Source organism: Falco naumanni, chromosome 3 (genome assembly GCF_017639655.2).
Source record: "Falco naumanni isolate bFalNau1 chromosome 3, bFalNau1.pat, whole genome shotgun sequence".
NCBI classification, from domain to species: Eukaryota; Metazoa; Chordata; class Aves; order Falconiformes; family Falconidae; genus Falco; species Falco naumanni.
In genome coordinates this window covers 108,897,762-108,905,994 of record NC_054056.1, presented here as the reverse complement: position 1 = coordinate 108,905,994, position 8,233 = coordinate 108,897,762, and the positions used below count along the sequence as shown (strand labels likewise).

General features: G+C 60.5%; 2 protein-coding genes across 2 annotated transcripts; both read left to right on the top strand.

The window, feature by feature from the left end:
• Positions 1 to 1,346: 1,346 nt before the first annotated feature.
• Positions 1,347 to 2,672, top strand: LOC121085175 (feather keratin-like). The gene is made up of 2 exons (XM_040587524.1): positions 1,347 to 1,934; positions 2,144 to 2,672. The coding sequence occupies exon 2, from the start codon at positions 2,164 to 2,166 to the stop codon at positions 2,464 to 2,466; it is 303 nt and encodes a 100-aa protein (XP_040443458.1). The 5' UTR covers positions 1,347 to 1,934; positions 2,144 to 2,163; the 3' UTR covers positions 2,467 to 2,672.
• Positions 2,673 to 5,730: 3,058 nt separating this feature from the next.
• On the top strand, positions 5,731 to 7,352 carry LOC121085097 (feather keratin-like). Its single transcript, XM_040587384.1, has 2 exons — positions 5,731 to 6,475; positions 6,685 to 7,352. The coding sequence occupies exon 2, from the start codon at positions 6,705 to 6,707 to the stop codon at positions 7,005 to 7,007; it is 303 nt and encodes a 100-aa protein (XP_040443318.1). The 5' UTR covers positions 5,731 to 6,475; positions 6,685 to 6,704; the 3' UTR covers positions 7,008 to 7,352.
• The last annotated feature ends 881 nt before the right edge of the window (positions 7,353 to 8,233 follow it).

Here is an 8,233-nt window from a genome sequence, read left to right as displayed (position 1 = left end):
TTGGCCGTCAGCAGTCACGCCTCCCTTTTCCAGGTGCCTTGGCATACTTTCCAGGAGGATCTGCTCCACGATCCCGCCAGGCACGGAGGTGACGCTGACCGACCTGTCGTTAACCTGGGTCTTCCTCTTGACCTTTCTGAAAAGGAGGGTTACCACCTGCCAACTTGCTGTGGGGACGCTCCATCCCACTGCCCGGATCATAGACGAGGATGCTGAACACGGCTGCCCCCACAGCCTGTGAGCGCGCAAGGGGAGACAGCGTCAAAGGCTCTTCTACAAAGCTGAAGTGAACACCAGCCACGTCTCTCTCCTTGTCCACAAAGCTAGCCACTCCAACACAGAAGACAGGGAGGTCAGTCAAGCACGATTCCCTCTTGGTAAATCCATGCTGACGGCTCCTCATCACTTTCTTGTCCTTCAGCAGCTTGGCAACGCTTCCGCGGAGGATTTTCTCCATCACCTCCCCTGGCAACAAGGACAGGCTCACCAGCCTCTGCTCTCCCGCATCTTCCTTCCCGCCCTTCTGCAAGACAGGAGGCCTAAGAGCAATCTTCTAGACACCCGCAACTGCCCCCAGGAGCTATGACCTTTAAAAGATAATCGAGAGTGGCCTCCCAAGGACATCAGCCAGCTCCCCCAGCATTCGTGGCTCTGACTCATCAGCACCCAGGGACTTCCGTACATCCAGTCCCAAGGCACACCTTCCCACTCCCTTCCTCTTCCTCAGCAACAACAACGGCTCGCCCCACACACAGCCTGCAAAACGCTCATCCCGGCTCAACTGGGGCAGGCCTTGCCATTCATCGACCCTTCGGCATGCATCCACCACCACCAGGGCCTCGCTCTGCTGCGCCGTGCAGCGTGCTTACGTCCAACTCCCCTCGGCAATCTCCAAATTCTCTTTCTGCCCGTCTCACACTGTGCAGAGAAATGGCCTCCCCTCCTCGGCTTTCACCCCAAGTAAAGAGCCCAAAGGCCCTGGCTCACCAGCCTCCCCCGCCTGCCGCTCCCACTCCACCTCTGCCTCTCGCCACACTCACGGGCTCTCCAGAAATTCACCTGCCTTGGTGAGCTGGCCCACATCAAGCACTGTGGCACGCCAGACACCAGGCTGCAAACGTGCCACCACAGCTAAGGGGTTCGCTACAGAACGGGCAGCACTAGCACTGGCGGAGCCAGGCAGGGCTCCCCACGTCACAGGACCGGCGAGCTCTCAGCCAGGGCTGCCGGGATGACGGCCTGCTCTCCCAAAAAGGCCTCCTCTGCCTCTGCCCGCACCGACACCCCGAGGGACGGACCCCAGGGGGCACAGGCCCAGACACGCAGACCCCCTTTCTCCCAGCTACAACCTTACAAGCAAGGCGGGCACCAAGGCACGCACAGAGCACGCTCAGTGGCAAAGGCCAGGCCTCAAGGCAGGCTTAGCAAGCTGGCAGCAAGGCAGGCACGGAGCAAATGCCACTGAGGGGGCTGCCACTCCTGCCCGCAACAGCAGAAAGCCCAGACCAACCTTCCGGGGCTGCGAGGAAAAGGAGCCCCTCCTTCCCAGCGCACCCACAAAACACACCACACGAGTGCCACAGCATGACCTCACTGACGACACCCCACCCCTCCTAGGCTTCGGTCACATGTTCTGCATGCCCTGACACGCGCCATCAACACCAAGCCTTTGGCCTCTAATATCTGCACCTCAAAGCTGCCGCCAGGCCCAAGTGGACATGTCCTCAAGTGGAGGACACTGCATTGCAGAACTGCGGGGGAAAAACGCACCCCACCTCATTACTCACCAGGCTGTGGCACGCAACAGCTTCTTGCTGCAAAACACCGCGTTGTGCAAAGGCTGTCCCGCCCCTCAGGGTCCAGCATAAAAGCTGGCCCAGCACCTCTCTCTCTCACACGCTGCTCCTGGTGCCTTCTCCTCCACGGTCAACAAGGTGAGCCTGAAGCCCCTTCCCCTCCTTCTCCTGCCCCACACGCCCCGTCTCTTCCAGCACACGCTGCCTCCAGACTCAGCAGCGCCGACGCCTCCCCACCGCCGCGCTCCCCGCAGGCCCACACCGCGCCTCCACATTCCCCTGCCCTCCTGTAACGCCACCCCTCGCGCCCCCACCACCCTCCGCTTCCTCAACACCCTCTCTTACAGGGCCCCTCCACACCACAGACATGGCCTGCAACAACTTCTGCAGCCCCTGTGGACCCACCCCGCTGGCTAACAGCTGCAACGAGCCCTGCGTCAGGCAGTGCGAAGAATCCCGCGTCGTCATCCAGCCTCCCGCCGTGCTGGTCACACTGCCGGGACCCATCCTCAGCTCCTTCCCCCAGAGCACCGCCGTCGGATCGTCCTCATCGGCTGCCGTGGGCAACATCCTCAGCTCCCAGGGAGTGCCCGTCTCCTCCGGCGGCTTCGGCTATGGCTTCGGAAGCCTGGGCTGCTACGGTGCCAGAAGAGCCTGCCTGCCCTGCTAAGGGCTCCTTACACCACCCCTGATACCAGCCAACCACACGCTAGAAGCCAAGTCACGGATTGAGGACCTACCTTCAGGCTCCTGCTGCCGCATGGGCTCGCCGTCCGTGGCTCCTCCGCCCCTCAAGGCACAAAGCAAGCAGCGAAGGGGCCAGCCCGCGGTGCCTGGAAACATGAGCTACCTACCTCCTCCTCTTCTCCCACTGTCTTCTTTGCATCGCCCCTACAGCTACATCTGGTACTCTCTGCTGCAAACACCTTCTCACAAGCCAAAGACCACCGAGGCACCTCCGCCGCGCTGCTCCCCCTGCAAGGCAGGAAGACCTCGGTGCTCTGGAAAAGTCTACTGCAAGGAAAGGAGCCCTCGGCTGACGGCCGCCCTACTTGCACCTCAGACCCGCTCCCTTCCCCTTGGTGCTCCTGCCATTTCACTCCTTTGACTCAATAAAGTTCTCCCGCATGCCAGCCTCAGGTGCCTCCTCTTCCTTTCTTCTAAGGCTCTTCCAGCCTCACCCGGCACAGAACCGGGACTCAAGAGGCCATCGGGGTGGGTGGACAAGGACCACAAGACCTCTCTTAGGAAGTATCGCCGCAGCAACACCACCTGCTGGCAAGCCGGTGGGCTTCCAGCCCGTGACACAAGCCCTTCACTTGCCCAAACAAAGGCTTGGACACGCTAATGCACTTCCACCCATGCCTCTGACGCAAGCTCCTCCTGTGCGCTGGGTTCACTTTGGCTGGATGCCAGGTGCCCGCCAAGCCGCTCTATCACTCCCCCTCCTCAACTGGAAAGGGGAGAGAGAACACAACAAAACGGTTTGCGGGTCGAGGTAAGAACAGGGAGGGGATAGAGTCGTCAAAGGGTTTGGGTTGGAAGGGACCTTCAAGATCATCTAGCTCCAAGCCCTCTGCCGTGGGCAGGGACGCCTTCCACCACACCAGCTTGCTCAAAGCACCGTCCAGCCTGGCCTTGAACAGCTCCAGGCAGGGGGCAGCCACAGCTGCTCTAGGCAACTTCTTCCAGCATCTCACCGACCTCACGGGAAAGAATTTCTTTCTCATATCTAACCTAAAGCTACCCTCTCTCAGGTTAAATCCGTTACCTGTCGTCTTATCACTACACTCCCTGGTCAGGAGGCCCTCCCCATCTTTCCTTGAGGGCCCCCTCAAAGTACCGCGTGGCCGCTGCAAGGTCTCCACAAAGCCTCCTCTTCTCCCGGCTAAACGATCCCAACTCTCTCAGCCTGTCTGCAAAGGGGAGGTGCTGCACCTCCTCCTCATCTTTGTGGCCCTCCTCTGGACCCAGCTCGAGCAGGTCCACGCCTTTCTCATGCTGGGGGCCTTCAGAGCCGAATGCAGTACTCCACTCTCACCAGAGCCGAGTAGGGAGGGAGAATCACCTCCCTCGACCTGCCGGCCACGCTGCTTTTGACGCAACCTGGCATACGACTGGCTTTCTGGGCTCCGCGCGAACGTTGCCGGCTCATACTCAGTTCTCCATTCACCAATACCGCCAAGTCCTTCTCCGCAGGGCTGCTCTCAATGCACTCGCCGCCCCGGCCTGCAGCCGTCTTTGGGATTGCCCCTGGCACTTGGCCTTGTGGCACTCCACGAGCTTTGCACGGGCCCACCTCCCAAGCCTGCCACGGTCCCTCTGGATGGCATCCCTTCCCTCTAGAGCATCAACCGCAACACTCAGCTTGGCGTCATCCGCAAACTTGCCGAGGCTGCACACTCCAGCCCACTGTCCGTGGCCCTAACAAAGATGTTAAATCATACTGGCCCCAGCACGGACCCCTGAGGGACACCACTCATCACTGGGCTCCACTCGGACATCGAGCCTTTCATTGCAACTCATTGAGAGCACCCATCCAGCCAATCACACACCGAGCGGTCCACCCACCAAGTCCGCATCTCTCCATTTTAGAGACAAGGATGTTGCGCGGGACAGTATCAAATGCTCTGCACAAGTCCAGGGACGTGACGCCAGTCGCTCTTCCCTTACCCACCAATGCCTTAATCCTGTCATAGAAGGCCACCCCATTTGTCAGGCACGCTTTGCCCTCTGTGAAGCCATGTTGGCCGTCAGCAGTCACGCCTCCCTTTTCCAGGTGCCTTGGCATACTTTCCAGGAGGATCTGCTCCACGATCCCGCCAGGCACGGAGGTGACGCTGACCGACCTGTCGTTAACCTGGGTCTTCCTCTTGACCTTTCTGAAAAGGAGGGTTACCACCTGCCAACTTGCTGTGGGGACGCTCCATCCCACTGCCCGGATCATAGACGAGGATGCTGAACACGGCTGCCCCCACAGCCTGTGAGCGCGCAAGGGGAGACAGCGTCAAAGGCTCTTCTACAAAGCTGAAGTGAACACCAGCCACGTCTCTCTCCTTGTCCACAAAGCTAGCCACTCCAACACAGAAGACAGGGAGGTCAGTCAAGCACGATTCCCTCTTGGTAAATCCATGCTGACGGCTCCTCATCACTTTCTTGTCCTTCAGCAGCTTGGCAACGCTTCCGCGGAGGATTTTCTCCATCACCTCCCCTGGCAACAAGGACAGGCTCACCAGCCTCTGCTCTCCCGCATCTTCCTTCCCGCCCTTCTGCAAGACAGGAGGCCTAAGAGCAATCTTCTAGACACCCGCAACTGCCCCCAGGAGCTATGACCTTTAAAAGATAATCGAGAGTGGCCTCCCAAGGACATCAGCCAGCTCCCCCAGCATTCGTGGCTCTGACTCATCAGCACCCAGGGACTTCCGTACATCCAGTCCCAAGGCACACCTTCCCACTCCCTTCCTCTTCCTCAGCAACAACAACGGCTCGCCCCACACACAGCCTGCAAAACGCTCATCCCGGCTCAACTGGGGCAGGCCTTGCCATTCATCGACCCTTCGGCATGCATCCACCACCACCAGGGCCTCGCTCTGCTGCGCCGTGCAGCGTGCTTACGTCCAACTCCCCTCGGCAATCTCCAAATTCTCTTTCTGCCCGTCTCACACTGTGCAGAGAAATGGCCTCCCCTCCTCGGCTTTCACCCCAAGTAAAGAGCCCAAAGGCCCTGGCTCACCAGCCTCCCCCGCCTGCCGCTCCCACTCCACCTCTGCCTCTCGCCACACTCACGGGCTCTCCAGAAATTCACCTGCCTTGGTGAGCTGGCCCACATCAAGCACTGTGGCACGCCAGACACCAGGCTGCAAACGTGCCACCACAGCTAAGGGGTTCGCTACAGAACGGGCAGCACTAGCACTGGCGGAGCCAGGCAGGGCTCCCCACGTCACAGGACCGGCGAGCTCTCAGCCAGGGCTGCCGGGATGACGGCCTGCTCTCCCAAAAAGGCCTCCTCTGCCTCTGCCCGCACCGACACCCCGAGGGACGGACCCCAGGGGGCACAGGCCCAGACACGCAGACCCCTTTCTCCCAGCTACAACCTTACAAGCAAGGCGGGCACCAAGGCACGCACAGAGCACGCTCAGTGGCAAAGGCCAGGCCTCAAGGCAGGCTTAGCAAGCTGGCAGCAAGGCAGGCACGGAGCAAATGCCACTGAGGGGGCTGCCACTCCTGCCCGCAACAGCAGAAAGCCCAGACCAACCTTCCGGGGCTGCGAGGAAAAGGAGCCCCTCCTTCCCAGCGCACCCACAAAACACACCACACGAGTGCCACAGCATGACCTCACTGACGACACCCCACCCCTCCTAGGCTTCGGACACATGTTCTGCATGCCCTGACACGCGCCATCAACACCAAGCCTTTGGCCTCTAATATCTGCACCTCAAAGCTGCCGCCAGGCCCAAGTGGACATGTCCTCAAGTGGAGGACACTGCATTGCAGAACTGCGGGGGAAAAACGCACCCCACCTCATTACTCACCAGGCTGTGGCACGCAACAGCTTCTTGCTGCAAAACACCGCGTTGTGCAAAGGCTGTCCCGCCCCTCAGGGTCCAGCATAAAAGCTGGCCCAGCACCTCTCTCTCTCACACGCTGCTCCTGGTGCCTTCTCCTCCACGGTCAACAAGGTGAGCCTGAAGCCCCTTCCCCTCCTTCTCCTGCCCCACACGCCCCGTCTCTTCCAGCACACGCTGCCTCCAGACTCAGCAGCGCCGACGCCTCCCCACCGCCGCGCTCCCTGCAGCCCCACACCGCGCCTCCACATTCCCCTGCCCTCCTGTAACGCCACCCCTCGCGCCCCCACCACCCTCCGCTTCCTCAACACCCTCTCTTACAGGGCCCCTCCACACCACAGACATGGCCTGCAACAACTTCTGCAGCCCCTGCGGACCCACCCCGCTGGCTAACAGCTGCAACGAGCCCTGCGTCAGGCAGTGCGAAGAATCCCGCGTCGTCATCCAGCCTCCCGCCGTGCTGGTCACCCTGCCGGGACCCATCCTCAGCTCCTTCCCCCAGAGCACCGCCGTCGGATCGTCCTCATCGGCTGCCGTGGGCAACATCCTCAGCTCCCAGGGAGTGCCCGTCTCCTCCGGTGGCTTCGGCTATGGCTTCGGAGGCCTGGGCTGCTACGGTGCCAGAAGAGCCTGCCTGCCCTGCTAAGGGCTCCTTACACCACCCCTGATACCAGCCAACCACACGCTAGAAGCCAAGTCACGGATTGAGGACCTACCTTCAGGCTCCTGCTGCCGCATGGGCTCGCCGTCCGTGGCTCCTCCGCCCCTCAAGGCACAAAGCAAGCAGCGAAGGGGCCAGCCCGCGGTGCCTGGAAACATGAGCTACCTACCTCCTCCTCTTCTCCCACTGTCTTCTTTGCATCGCCCCTACAGCTACATCCGGTACTCTCTGCTGCAAACACCTTCTCACAAGCCAAAGACCACCGAGGCACCTCCGCCGCGCTGCTCCCCCTGCAAGGCAGGAAGACCTCGGTGCTCTGGAAAAGTCTACTGCAAGGAAAGGAGCCCTCGGCTGACGGCCGCCCTACTTGCACCTCAGACCCGCTCCCTTCCCCTTAGGTGCTCCTGCCATTTCACTCCTTTGCCTCAATAAAGTTCTCCCGCATGCCAGCCTCAGGTGCCTCCTCTTCCTTTCTTCTAAGGCTCTTCCAGCCTCACCCGGCACAGAACCGGGACTCAAGAGGCCATCGGGGTGGGTGGACAAGGACCACAAGACCTCTCTTAGGAAGTATCGCCGCAGCAACACCACCTGCTGGCAAGCCGGTGGGCTTCCAGCCCGTGACACAAGCCCTTCACTTGCCCAAACAAAGGCTTGGACACGCTAATGCACTTCCACCCATGCCTCTGACGCAAGCTCCTCCTGTGCGCTGGGTTCACTTTGGCTGGATGCCAGGTGCCCGCCAAGCCGCTCTATCACTCCCCCCTCCTCAACTGGAAAGGGGAGAGAGAACACAACAAAACGGTTTGCGGGTCGAGGTAAGAACAGGGAGGGGATAGAGTCGTCAAAGGGTTTGGGTTGGAAGGGACCTTCAAGATCATCTAGCTCCAAGCCCTCTGCCGTGGGCAGGGACGCCTTCCACCACACCAGCTTGCTCAAAGCACCGTCCAGCCTGGCCTTGAACAGCTCCAGGCAGGGGGCAGCCACAGCTGCTCTAGGCAACTTCTTCCAGCATCTCACCGACCTCACGGGAAAGAATTTCTTTCTCATATCTAACCTAAAGCTACCCTCTCTCAGGTTAAATCCGTTACCTGTCGTCTTATCACTACACTCCCTGGTCAGGAGGCCCTCCCCATCTTTCCTGAGGGCCCCCTCAAAGTACCGCGTGGCCGCTGCAAGGTCTCCACAAAGCCTCCTCTTCTCCCGGCTAAACG